Here is a 14,791-nt window from a genome sequence, read left to right on the forward strand (position 1 = left end):
CATCACAATCTGATACACATATAATAGTTCTCAAAGCTATTTTTACCAAAATTCATTGCAGTTAAGTACTTGATATATTAACATGTTATTATTTTTGAATATCATATTTTGAATGGGGGGGATTAGAAGGGAGACGGAAATCTTACTGAGCACCCCAGTATTATTTATATCTAAACAGGCAAAGATAGGATCGGGATGTATGAAAAGATTTATGTGGAAGAAAATCCAACAGAATCTGTTTCATTGTAATGTAATTTGATTAAAGGAAAGATTAATGTTTCTTGAAAGGGACAAGCAACTAACACAGCCATCAAATAAATGCAGGTATTGATTGATTTATGTGCCATCAAGTCATTTTCAACTCCTGGCGATCACATAGATAGAATTTCTCCATGAAAATGCAGATATAAACTATTCTTATTTTATCCCACTCCTGTCTAGGTAACTCTTTGTTCATTTGGTAATGGAACCTTTATTCCATGTCTGCATGACACACGAGCCCTACTAAATTTATGAAGATTAATTATTCCAGAGTCAGGGTAAAAAAAAACAAAGAACAGTTTATCAGTGTATATAGTCATCATCTCAGTCCAGAGATTCTTTATCACTTTAATTAACAATAAAGAAGTAATAGCTCATAAATACTAGAAAAGGTCACTCCTGACATTGGTTCAGGGAAATTGTTGAGCAGAGATTAATTAGTTATTTTCATCTTTCTTTGCATGCAGCTGCTTTCTCAGCACTTTGTACATTTGAGGATAATGAGGAAAGTTGGGACAAGCCAAATCAAGGAAAAAAGATACCCAATAACCCAGTAAAGTCTCTTCTCTACCAGAAAGTTGCCAATTTTCTTGTGTCCTAGAAGAATGCTTCCATGTTCACAATTTAGCAGTTTTACCACTAGGTTGATAAAGTGAGCTGGAAAGGTTTTGAGCAAAATTACTGTCTACTGAGCAATTTTTGCAGACATCTCACAGCCCAAAGCTGATAATATTAACATAAAATGAATAGATTTCAAAAAGTTGTAAATCTATCCAAGTGATTATAGCAAATCCTAAGCAGAGGTTTCATATCAATCTTTCTGTCTCGGTGACACATCTAGAATTTTGAGACGTTATTAAGGACACCATTACCCAATGAATGCTGCAAGAGGGAATTACATTTTGAATCATAAAATATCTGCTGTGATGAACACAATCACAAAACACCAATGTCAAATGAAAACTAAAGGAGCAAGTATATAAAAACAGTGTTGACATCTTAGCTCCAAAATACACATTCTCTTTCAGATTAACCCCAGCATAGAAGCCTACAAACCTAATTCCTGGAATGTAAAAAATAAGTGCCTTAATCACTCATTGTTTTTTCAATCAGAATTGATTGCCCACAAATACACTTTTCTTCTGGACCTTCTTTTCAAAATAATGTGGGACAAGTCACATTTATTGACCTGTTTTCCCAAATTCCTGAAAGTCACCTTAATCATTTCTTTCATGCTGATTTATGCGTACATTACTATCTCAGTCCTAACTTCACTTTTTTCTCTTTCATTTCATGGACCACACCCAGGAGACCTCTAGTCCCACAAAGATTCTACTTCCAGTAACTAGATGTTATTTGTTTTTTCAGGTCTACACTTTTGAAGAAGCACGATATTCATAGAACTAATCAGATTAGGCCTATCCAGAGAACAGCTGAAATGCTTTGGAATTCTCTGCAGGAATAGGCATTTGTTACCAATACCATTCCTCAGTAATAATCAAGGATACCTTAAATATTTAGAACTATTCTCTCAGATGCCCCACTGTTTTGAAAAGCTAAAGCTTAATTGTAAATTGCATAGTAGACAAGGAATATTAGATTTAAGCTCTCTATCTATGGAGTTTCCTAGATATCCTTACTTTTTAAATTTAAAAATATTAGAAATAAAAAGGATTTGAGACACTGACTTTGAAAAGAGCAGAAAAGAATACTATTGTGGTTGAAGTGTTCTAAAGCCCTAATCAGGTGTGAAAAAAATCAATCCTGTTCCTCATTGCTTGTGGTTACGTATTATTAGGGTTCTAGGCTGATCCACTTTTAAGTCTACCCACAGTGTCTGCCACTCCTTTTCCAACATAATGCTCCACAATATCTAATATGCTGGTAGCTTCTGGAACGATAGAAAGGAATGACAACCTCTTCAATTATTCTATCTTTAAAAAAGTTATTTCAATTCAATTCTTTTCAACCATCCTCTCATTAAACCTCAAAACCAAAGTTAAACTATGAAAAAAATATTTTTTTAAAAAGAATGTCAAGACAGCTTCCTGTATTAGAATTGCATTGCATTGAATTCAAACATATAAAAAGAATGTGAAGTGAACATAATTGTGATCTACCAATGTAAAAACTACTGCATGTGTGAAAGGTAACATTTGCACATGCTTCAAACATGATTCAGAGAAGATACGAGAGCACAAATCAATCCTGTTTTTCAAAACTTATATAGTCTCGATAGGTAGAATGATATACACATCCTACAGAACGGGAGTACACTATTATAATTTTATTTTTCTTCAGACATGCAGTCTTCCAGCAAGAAACTACCATGGTAACAGTCAGCAGAACAAGGTTATATTGATATTTTTCTCATTTCCAATGCATCTGGCTGCTTACCAGGTCAGCACTACCACTAATTTAATTCACAGTAATGAAACCGTATGTCTAGGAGTAGCAGAATGCATTCAATATTCAACGTATTTACAATTCGCATATATAGATTCAGGTGCACAACTTTGACAGAGACTTGGAACGAAACATTTCTTCCACAAAAGTGAAGGACTTTTTTTGAAGAGCCCAATAAATTTTCTTGTTCTCTTTTTTAGGGAGATAATAATACAGTATATCCAACTATACAATTTGGTTAAAATTATTTTAGCCTAGCAAACAACTAAAAGTATTCTTTCTACCCTTGTTTATTAGGTTCTAATGGTTCTGATTCTCTGCAACAGAGTAGGACTTCGGCATAATTTATGGCTCCAGAAGTTGGAGAGAAACCCACTTTGTTTCTCCCTCATAGTCTGGAAACAACAGTACCTAGAATGACTCTGTTGGATACACTGCCTTAATTTCAGGACTCATCTGAAATTATAAACTTCATGGTTTTCAATGGCTAGCCCAGTTTTTTAAAATTTTCTCCTTATTCCCCATTTTTAAGTAACAAAAATGAGGAGAGTTCCAAAACCTTCAACACCTTCACAATTTTTGTGTTATAATAGTCTTAATAAAGAATCATCTAGATATGTTTTGGCTTGGGTTTGGCTTATCTGTTGCACTCTCTCTTACCAGAAGATACTAGTTGTGGTTAGTTTGAATTTAAATAATGGTGTATCTAAGTATTCTGTTTGCAAAAGCAATAGCAATATAGCAATAGCAGTAGACTTATATACCGCTTCATAGGCCTTTCAGGCCTCTCTAAGCGGTTTACAGAGAGTCAGCATATTGCCCCCAACAATCTGGGTCCTCATTTTACCCACCTCGGAAGGATGGAAGGCTGAGTCAACCCTGAGCCGGTGAGATTTGAACCGCTGACCTGCTGATCTAGCAGTAGCCTGCAGTGCTGCTTTTTAACCACTGCGCCACCTTGGCTCTAAGTGCTCTTAAAAAGGCACTTAGTTTTGTCTGTTCGGCCATCAACATGCATAATGCTCTGCCTTGTAGCTGTACCAGCCTACAGACTTTCAACTAAAGGAAGATGACCTTTTACATGAATAAAAAATAATACAGATGATGTCCTGCAGATCCAGGCTTACAATAGTAAAGAATAAGCCAACTGTGTCACAAGCATAAGAGCTAGCTTTATACTGTGGCATAAAATAATTCAATCAAGGGACACAACTGACTCCAGAACGGCAGAGCTGAGTCAGATAGGAAGCCAGTTCTGCAAACAAGCGAGTATTGACGTCTGTAAAACACTAACCTTCATCACTTCTACCTGCAGGTCCTCATTGAGAGATGGAGTCACTCTGATTGCGTTCAGCATTTGATTAAGACACTGCTTGTCATCAGAGTCAGTTTCCATGGATACAAATCGCTCATCAGACAGTAGCTTCTGCAAAGAAAAAATGGAACTATTTAATTTCAGATGTTCTCCATTTGGTTCTCCCGTAATGTTGTTATAAAAATAATATTTACTAGAAAATTACCTTTCCAAACCATAAAATAGGGAACAAGCTTTGATGGAATAGTAAAATCTATTTAATGCATGCAATGCCTATCACAAGATGCAATAAGTCTCACAATTCCTAAGGAAGTGTGAAGAAAAGCCTTTATATTTCGGATAAAGCAAATAAAATCAGAATATGAGTTCTAGCTTGGGGATGGGAAGACATTTTCACAATCATCCAAACTAGAAGATTCAACTTTGCCAACAAGAATTAAGGATAAGTTAGTTTGCTCACCAACTGATAGAAAAATGGCAAATCTTAAAGGCAAGTGCAGCATTTTATTTAGCCCTTGGAATGTACACCAATCCACTCATTCAATACTGGTCAGACTTGCATTCTGGACTTTTCTCAAAAAAGATGGATTGCTAAATTTCTCCTCTCTTTCATGCATCCAGAGGTGGGGGGGGGTTCCCCATCTTAAAAGCACCACAGCAACAATTGTCCCAAGATGGAACATCTGTACCATCTTGGGGTACCATGGGCTTTTGTTTAAAGGATTCATTAGAGAAGCATATGAGGCCTACAGCACTTACCAGAGATGTCCTTTTGTGTAGGCTTCACAAAGTCCTCATTTCATTTATTGAGATGAAAAACTCCATATTGCTCCATAAATATTCACTGCAGCATTGTTCCCCAACTGGAAGTATGTCAGTATACAACTTCCAAGAGAGCTGGCTGAGAATGCTTTAAGCAGATATATTTTGAGAGCATCAAATTCTGAGGAAGACTATATAATTTGCCAGGGGATACGATGACTCAGTGATTAATACACTGGAGCTCCAATTTAAGACCTGAGCATCGTGTGACGTGGTGAATTCCCATTACTTGCTCACCTAGCAGTTCAAAAGCATGCAAATGTGACTAGATAAATAGGTATCACTTGGGAAGGTAGCAGCATTCTGTACGACTTTGGCATATAGTCATGCTGGCCACATGACCACAAAATTGTCTTTAGACAATGTTGGCTCCCTTGGCTAGGAAACAAAGATGAGCATCACTTCCTAGAGTCGGACACCACTGCATAGGAGAAACCTTTACTTTATAATCACCTGTAAAGTTTTTGCCCAGGATTAACCATAATGCATAGTGTTCTGACCCGGCTCCCAAACATGATAAGCACACTGTCTTTAACTAAACATTCTCTTTATTAGGAGCGACAGCAGCCCTGAGCGCCAGGAGCCAAGAGTCAGTCTCAGTCTCAGTCTCTCTCTCTCTCTCTCTTATCCAGCAGCAGACACCTACATACACGCTCCAAAGGAGCACCTGACTCTCAGCACCACAGATTCCAAGAATTCCGATAAAGGTCTTGACAGGATTCAGAAGTTCAGAATATCAGTGGCTGACTGACAGGGAGACGAATAGTTGTCTGCCACACCTATTCATCTTTGCTCCCTGCCTTTTATCCCCAGAGCAAGAGTGGGGCTTAGCTAGCAGTGGTGGCTCTTCCGTCCCGAGGATTGGCCCATCTCCTCTGCCTTCTGTGTATCCATGTGCCAGGCACCAGACCCAGCTATTCCTCCTCTTCCTCATCACCTGCCTCTGGACCTGGAGGCTGTTTCCTCTCCATCTGGGGGCTGGGGGGACGGCCCAGGCTCTGCCTCTGTATCCATCTCTGACAGCTCCATTGCCTCTTCCCCCTTGGAGCTCTCTGATTGCCTTGATGCTAGCCCCAACTCCCACTCCGCCTCTTCATCTGATTTGGTAGCTGGAGGAGCCGGCGGCCAACAGGCTACAATACATAGTCCTGATTGTCTTCCATATCATTTTATGGGCCTGCATGCGTTCAAGGTGTATAGTGAAGTTTTCACATCGTTGACTTTTCCTGTCAGCTTCTTATTTCACTCAATAACTCCAAATCTGGTCAAATGTTAGGCACCTACCTGCATCCCTGCTAGAGCTTGCTGTGCCAGTTTCATATTCTTGCTCTCCAAAGCCAGTTGCAGTGGAAGGAGACACTTCTCCCTAGTGAAAGAGAGGTTTCTTCAGAACTCAGAATCAAGTAGCTTATATTTTTATAATTTCTCAAAGTTTATTTCACTTGTGCTCTACCCCCATTTGATCCATATGTGAATGACAAAAGGAGCGGATAAAAGCTATGTTGTTAGCAATCTCTTCACTGTGATCATTTGTTCAATCATTGGCAACAAAATTATACAATTTCTACAGTTATTTTTCTCTTTGGGGCCCTTTTCTTCTCTTTTTCTTTAACTGATAACAAGGAATAGATCAATAACCCATCTTAACTATGATTCAGCAAGACAAAGTTTGAGCCAGGATTTAAAGCTAAACAGAATATTCGGATAAAGAAATAAAATATCTATCTACATTTACAGCCCCAAAATGGATGTGTCAGAAGACAACTGTTACACTTGAATTGAACAGTTTTATAATGCAGTTTTAGAAAATTAGATGATTTTTTTAACCCAATAGGGGTCTTCTGACTTCAAAGTTATTGTTCTCTTCAATTACAAAAAGAAATGATCTCCTCGCCAAAATTCCATGTAGCCAGTAATTTCTGCAAAGTTCTTGAACTCTGTATAGTAATATGGAATTCCTTTGTCAACATTTGGATCAGTAATGGGATTCATAAATTTTTGCTACCGGTTCTGTAGGCGTGGCTTGATGGGCGTGGCTTGGTGGGTGTGGCATGGGAAGATTACTGCAAAATGCTCATTTCCTAGCGATCAGGTGAGACTCGGGAGGCAGAGAATAGATGGGGGGCAGGGCCAATCAGAGGTATTATTTACTGATTCTCCAAAATACTCAAAATTTCCGCCACCGGTTCTCCAGAACTGGTCAGAACCTGCTGAATACCATCTCTGATTTGGATAGGATTTTTCTTTAATGCTTTTCCACAACACAAAAACTGTCTTGGATGATGTTCACTTTTAGATTATAAAAACAACCCTTTTAAGAGTTAGATTCCAGCTTGATATGAATATACTGCAAAAATATCAGCAATCAATGTATAGTAATTAAATGGAATATTGCTCCAGCATCCTGATAGTAATTCAATTTATATTTTAATACAGTCAATTTAATTCTCATTTTATAAAGTCTGATCGTGATTAGAATTCAAATAAAGTATAATTGTCATAATTCCTAAAAGTTGGAAATCGGCTTTTTAAAAAATCATGCATTAAGGGAAAGTACAGATTATAATGCACACAATCTTGGCCTGTTTTTTTCTTAATACATGTATTTGTTATATACCGTATTTTCACGACCATAAGGCGCACTGAAAATCCTAAAATTTGATCAAAAACCGGCAGTGCGCCTTATAATCCGGTGCGCCTTATATATGAAAAAAGTTTGAAAATTTACCGTTAACTGATACTGCGCCTGTAATCCAGCACATCTGGAGGGCACTGAGCAGGGAGCAGATGCCCTGAAAAGGCATTTAGAGGCAGGGGAGGGAGGGTTTAGGTTAAAGAAGGGAAATGGGAAGGAAACCAAGGCTTTAGCCCCAGGTCAGCGGCTGGTCAATCCACGAGGGTACATTCCTGGCAGAGGGAGATTTGAATTAAGTTCGCTGAGGATGGTGGGCTACTTCCGATGTTTAAAACGCCCAGCCTCAAACTTGACCAGGCGACCACTACCCCCACCCCACCCCTCTCTCTCGTTCAAGAGTTCTCACCTGCGCCCTCTGGTCTGGCAACCTATCTTGCCCTACCTGGTGAACAGGACGACGCTGTGCTCCAGGGGGCTGTTGCTCACTTTCTGCCAGCTCTCCCGGATCAGCTTCTGATACGCGCTGGAAAGTCAGTCACGCTCCATTTTTCTCCCAGAGCGAAGTGCCAAAGGGGAGCAGAAGCGCCGTTTCGGGAGAAAGCTCCGCTCCCCGCTCAAAGGCTTGGGCTGCCCCCGGAGGAACAGGTGGCCTGGATCCGGATCCCCGAGCAAATAATAAACAAATCCACACGTGGGGCTCGACGGAGCTTTGAAAGCCGCTTTCTCGCCCGGAGCTTCCCTTCACATCTCTGGAACGGCTTGGCTCCTTTCTTCTTCTTTTTTAGGGCACCCCTCCGTTGGGAGGAGGAGGAGGAAAGGCTCCAACTCTGCCCAGAGAAGGAGCCCGAGCGCTCCAGGGAAACGTGGCAAGCCAGCACTTCAAAGTCATGTTTCGCTGAATGGTGGGTGAGTTCTAAACTGCCGGCATGACTTTGAAAGGACTGGATTGCCTTCCGCGCGGGCCGACGTGGAAGGCAAGCGGCAAGCCAGCCCTTCAAAGTCATGCCGGCACTTTAGCGTGCCCCTCGGCCGCCATTCAGCGAAAGATGTTTCCGATACGGAGGATGTTTCCGATCTCCGATACGGAGGACGAAGAGTTCGAAGGTTTCATGGAAGATGAATAGAACCGACTATAAAATAAAGCTGTTTAAAAGTTTAATAAAAGTGACTGATTTTTCTCTGTATTTTTTTAGTGTTTTAATTCTTTTTAGGCTGCGTTTAAAGGCTACGCGGATCCGTGAAAAATGTTTGCAAATTGAGCACCTGCCAGTAAACCCGCGCGGATGAATGTTGCAAAAAAAAACGTGCGCCTTATAATCCGGTGCGCCTTATATATGAAAAAAGGTTGAAAATTTACCCTTAACTGATACTGCGCCTTATAATCCGGTGCGCCTTATGGTCATGAAAATACGGTACATGTGAAGAATCATATATTTATCAGGAAAATGCATATCTAAATAATTTGTGGAAATATAATAACAAAACATTTATTAGAAATAAATAAATAATCTTTTATCTAGAACTTTACTAAAACATTTACTAATATACAAAATGCAATGGAATAATGTTGCATTTCAATAAATGTGAAAGCTATAGAAAACTTATTTGGAGAATGCCATAGCAGTATTGATAGCATTGTTCATATGTTAACAGAGAGCAGTGACATGCGGTGAGGTTTATGGCTGGTGAGGCACTGACACAGGGGTTTCAAATTTTTTTAGACTTGTGGACTTCAACTCCCAGAATTCCACAGCCAGGCATGCTCAGTTCTGATTTAAAGTGACAGCATTTGTTTTTCTCCTTTGAGAAAAAGTTTTCCTTCATTCTTTTTCTTCTCCCTCCCCCTCCTTCCTCCCTCCCTCCCCCTCTCTCAAACAGACACATGCACATAGAGAAGTTGGATCCCTCTCTCACTCACTCAATCTCAAACAAACACAAACACAGAAATTGGATTGGATATATTTTCCAATGGCTTGAAAGCAGCTCCTCTGCCATACCCCCCACCCCCATTCCCCTGCTGCCTTCGGATCCGAGCCTTTGATTGCAGGTGGAGCCATGTTCCTTTTCAAACTTGTAATCAGTGAAGCTGGGCTTATATACTTTTATCCAGCTGTGTGTGTGTATATCTGTGTTTGAAAAGGCAACGTGGCTCTGCATGCAATCAAGCTTTTTGAATTCCTCCCCCTCCCTCCAACCCACACACTTACCTTTTCCAGCTGTTTCAGAGAGGATTTCAACTCTGCTCTTGCCTGCCATAATGAAAAAAAAATGTAAAAGGAAAAAGGCAAGAGCTGAGATCAGGCTGAGCTAGTTGCTGCCAGATGACTCTGTTTAGTGCTTAACTGTTTAAAAAAGCCTCTAAAAAAATGGCCTCTACAGGAGGCAGGAGAACGACGTGCCTCATTATGTCAGGAATTTTTTGGCTTTTAACCCTTGCTCAGCTCTGCTTGAGTCAGACTAGGTGAGGTATCTCGTTCTCCCGCCTCCTCCTGTAGAGGGCACTTTTTTAGAGGCTTTTTTAAACAGTTAAGCACTAAGCAGAGTCATCCACTGTGACTCTGGCAGCAACTAGCTCAGCCTTTTTCCTTTTACAGTTTTTTTTCTTTTCATGATGACAGTGATGAGGATCTGCCTCCCCTGCCTCCCCTGCCTGCACGTCCCTGACAGAGAGCAATTTCTCATAATATTATAAACATAAATAATAAACAGTCTGCTGTCTTTCAATGATATCAAAGTGGTACGAAAGGCAGATAATTCATTTCATGAAACAATGTGGCTCTATTTGGCCATCAATTTTAGCTAAAAGTGCATGAGATATAACCACAGAGAATGGAAATTTATCCGTTCTTGTTGTCAACATCAACAACAAATCTGGATTATTCAGTCAAAAACCCAAAGACCCAGCATCCAAACCTCTTTCGTTACTATAAACTTCAATATCCTAACATTTGATTTGTGATGCTGGTAAATTCTCTTAGATATTAAAGTCTATGGGTTGGATTTGAAAGGATAATATGAGAAGGTGATTTCTGAACCCATTTATTTTTCCTTTCTAACATTGAGTATAAAAGAAAAGAAAAGCAATGAAGCAAAACTATAAGTAGATTCTGAACACGTTTTGAAATTCTATCTTGATTCTGCTATATTTATTGTGCTCTTAGAAACAAAAATCTCTGTTGCCACTATTATTACTGTATGGCAATCATCTAGACATCCATCTGGCAAGAGAACAAGTAAATTCTAGTAAAACTGATGTAGTGCATTACAACTAAAATCCACAAATACATTAATTGTCAGAAGGCCCTTAAGATACAGATACAACATTTTAATGGATAAAACTGGTTTATTGGTAAACTATGGAACTAGATAGGTTTAAAAAATATTGAAGGCTATTAGGTGGAAGCAAAGCAATAGTAAAAGATAAAGGTTCCCCTCGCACATATGTGCTAGTTGTTCCCGACTCTAGAGGGCAGTACTCATTTCCATTTCAAAACCGAAGAGCCAGCACTGTCTGAAGATTTCTCCGTGGTCATATGGCCGGCATGACTAAACACTGAAGGTGCACGGAACGCTGTTACCTTCCCATCAAAAATGGTTCCTATTTTTCTACTTGCATTTTTACATGCTTTCGAACTGCTAGGTTGGCAGAAGCTGGGACAAGTAATGGGAGCTCACTCTGTTACGCGGCGCTAGGGATTCAAACTGCCAAACTGCCAAACTGCTGAATTTTCTGATTGACAAGCTCAACGTCTTAGCCATTGAGCCACCACGCCCTGTACAGCAATAGAGGAAACTCTAATTTCCTGTTACCATCTAGTGGTCATCTGAAATGTTTGGCCCTATTTTGACCTGAGTACAGTATTATAGTGAAATAGGTTAAAAGGCACAACCTAATTCAATTAGTTAACCTCTTAGCTAAAGAGGTTTTAGCGGAAGCTCTAATTTAGCTAAAGCTCTGATTAATGTTATGGGATCTTCTAAATTCCCATCACAGCATTTAGCAACATTAAATACCAATTGGATACTTCTTGCCTTATCCGCTAAATTTTTATCACTAAACTCTTCATTCTACAATTTTACCCATCAGATGATGGGTCCAAAATGCTAAAGTTTGAATTTTAACATTGCAATGGAGAATAAAAAACTAAACCAAACAACTGTAAAATAGGTAAATGAATTATAACTGTAAAATAGTTTGGAACTGTAAAATGGACAAATGAATTATAAGATGAGATTTCTAAAATCCCAGCCCATTTCAATTGACATACAGAGTACAAGTGTAAGAACCTATTTGGAAATATCCATTCTTTTGAATACAATCCAATTGTAGTTATTACTATGTCTTCAAAGTAGTGAACAATTACATTCTTCTTACTGAATAAGTATCTTATTTATCATTGTGGCTATACATAGTAGCAGCAAGGAGACTCAGGTTCTGTTCTACATTTAGCCATGGATCAGAGGTGGTATTCAGCAGGTTCTGACCAGTTCTGGAGAACCGGTAGTGGAAATTTTGATTAGTTCAGAGAACCAGTAAATACCACCTCTGACTGGCCCCGCCCCCATCTATTCTCTGCCTCCTGAGTCCCAGCTGATTGGGAGGAAATGGGGATTTTGCAGTAACTTTCCCCTGCCACGCCCACCAAGCCATGCCACAGCCACCAAGCGACGCCCACAGAATCGGTAGTAAAAAATCCCACCACTGCCATGGATGCTCATAGGGTGACTTTTGGCCAAAAGCTTTTTCTCGGCTCAACTTAACTCACAAAGTTTCTGCTGGGGAAAAAATGGGAGAAAAGAGCACTTTCGATGCTATCGACCTCTTTTAAGGAAGAGAAAGATGTAAGTTTAATAAACAATATGCAATGGATTGTTTGAATTAGTCAGATTATCTAAAGTCAGATTACTTAAAGCTTCAGACCAGTTAAAGTATTTGGAATTGAGAAAGTACAAAATAGAAATTGAAACAAAGTTAGCAAAAATTATTTTAATGGATGGTTAACAAAGATTACCAAATCGTCCTGATAAAGGTTAAAGCAATTGAATGGAAGCCATAGAAATAAGGACGTGGGGAAAAACACTTCTAGATGCACAATCCTGGCAGAAACCCAGGACGAAAAACATTAGAAAACTAAAAGTGAAGAAAGGAAATCAAATTGCCTTCATATTTTTTAACAACCTGAACCAATTTTACAAAAGTTGCGCGCAATTCCCATGGCCTTTACCCACCTTCTACAAAAGCTCAGGCAATCCTTAAAATTGCCTCTTACCTATTAGAGCAGAAAGGTAATTCTAAACTTAGCTTTTATGGTACAACATAGCCTGCATATGTAAACAAAAGCAAAAGCAACTATTGACATTCTCTTTTTTAAAAAAAAATAATCTAGGTAATCTAGAACTACGGTATTAGAAAATGTTATCCAAAGCTAAAGATTTCAGAACATGGTTTTTTTCATAAGTGTGAAGGAACAAATGCAATATGGCTAACAATTATAAGACAAATTCACCATGTAAAGGTGGTGTGATAAGATAAAAATTCAGATTTCCCCCCTCTTTTTTTCCTCTATTAGAGCCACAGTTAAAAGGTCAAGAAATAAACTAATACATAAAATAAGAAAGCTTGAAATCAATTATCCTCTCACACAAAATGGTTATATTTTTATCTGCACAATACTTCCTAGAGAAGGAAATTTCAAATGTCTTAGAAGTTATTACCAGTTATGAAGGAAGCTGTCCCTTGCAATAGCAGTAGACTTATATACCGCTTCATAGGCCTATCAGGCCTCTCTAAGCGGTTTACAGAGAGTCAGCATATTGCCCCCAACAATCTGGGTCCTCATTTTACCCACCTCGGAAGGATGGAAGGCTGAGTCAACCCTGAGCCGGTGAGATTTGAACCGCTGACCTGCTGATCTAGCAGTAGCCTGCAGTGCTGCTTTTTAACCACTGCGCCACCTTGCTTCTGTTTTAATATTGATATAATATATTCACCTATTTCAGCCAATTTCATATAGTGGTTAAAACACCAGACTAGAAACTGGAAGACTGTGTGCTTAGGCCCAGAGCCAGCCACAGAGCTGGGTGACCTTGGGCCAGTCAGTTTCTCTCAGCCCTAAGAAGGAGGCAATGGCAAACTTCTTCTGAAGAACTTTGCCAAGAAAACTACAGGGATTGTCCAGGCAGCATCTGAGAATAGGACACAATTGAACAGAAGAAATATATATATATTTCTATAAGTTGCACTTCATCTTCCATAAACGCTAATAAGTAGCCACTTAAGGTGGACTTTTCTCAAAATAGCAGGACAGCATTTCACTTTGTGTAGATCAGTATCAATCCAGAGAACAGTTTTAATAGTAAGCAAATAGGAAATAACAAAGAAAGAGGGCATGGGGATACCCTTTGTGATATGCTCCATAACCCAAGGCCTTCTACTCATCAGAAATATATCAAAAATATTAGCCTGAAGACAAAAATATATCTAGAATTTCCTGACAGATCTCTAAAGAATTCCCTGGCAGTTACAAACACCATATCTCAAGCAATCACCATATTTCAAGCAATCTATGTACCCAAACATTGTTGAGCATTTCAGAACCACAAATACATAACTGTTCTGACCCCCACCTTGCCCGTTCAGAAACGACAACCACACACAGCTTGCAAAGGAATGTTTTTATCAGTCCCGGCTCTTGCTGGCTGCGAGCCCAAAATAAACACAGATAAATTCTCTGGCAAAAGTGAACTACAGTAAAACAGGTTTATATAAATCAAATCACTTATCCAAATGCTTCTTCTTGATGATTGCAAACAGAGACTTGACTAGAACAGGAACGGAACGGGATGGAACGAACGTTGACTTCTGCAACTAGGGCGTGGCACCATCAGTCTTTTATCCGCAGGAGGAGATCCTTAACGAGCCACAGTTGCTTGTTATTCTCTCCTGTGAGCATCCTGAAATCACTCACAGGAGGTTTCTGTGTCAGAGTCTGATAGCAGCTCCAAAGGCTCCTACCGAGCCACAACACTATCCCTCACCGCAGGGCCCTTCCCCCGGGTCTGACGGTCCGGATGCGGTCGGGATGGGTTGTCCGTATGATAGGCTCGCAATCATCTCCTGTGTTTTCTCCTTTGTTCCTTACGCTGAGTAACCCTCAGCATGTGTGACTCCTTATATAACTCCCAAATACCTTCAGGAACATTCCCCTTGATCCAATGCTCCCCCAGTATCCGGTGGCCACCATGTCTCTTCTTGCCCTGTGCAGCGTCGACAACCCATCCAGGGTCCTCCACCTTCCCCAAGGCCGACCCACCAGCCCCTGTACTGTCGGATTCTGGCGACAGCTCTAACA

At 39.7% G+C, this 14,791-nt stretch overlaps 1 protein-coding gene across 2 annotated transcripts in view; it reads right to left on the reverse strand.

The window, feature by feature from the left end:
• ARFGEF3 (ARFGEF family member 3) overlaps positions 1-14,791 on the reverse strand; it is a 152,762-nt gene that overhangs the window by 100,477 nt on the left and 37,494 nt on the right. For both annotated transcript variants that reach the window (XM_087718387.1, XM_087718386.1), the window contains exons 3-4: positions 6,089-6,170; positions 3,962-4,093 (exon numbers count right to left, since the gene is read on the reverse strand). In XM_087718387.1, the coding sequence (XP_087574513.1) occupies positions 3,962-4,093; positions 6,089-6,170 (214 nt within the window). The remainder of the gene's footprint in view (positions 1-3,961; positions 4,094-6,088; positions 6,171-14,791) is intronic.

This window comes from Thamnophis sirtalis, unplaced genomic scaffold, assembly GCF_051295495.1.
Source record: "Thamnophis sirtalis isolate CommonGarterSnake01/CBP01778 unplaced genomic scaffold, rThaSir2_p1.2 scaffold_6, whole genome shotgun sequence".
Classification (NCBI taxonomy): domain Eukaryota; kingdom Metazoa; phylum Chordata; class Lepidosauria; order Squamata; family Natricidae; genus Thamnophis; species Thamnophis sirtalis.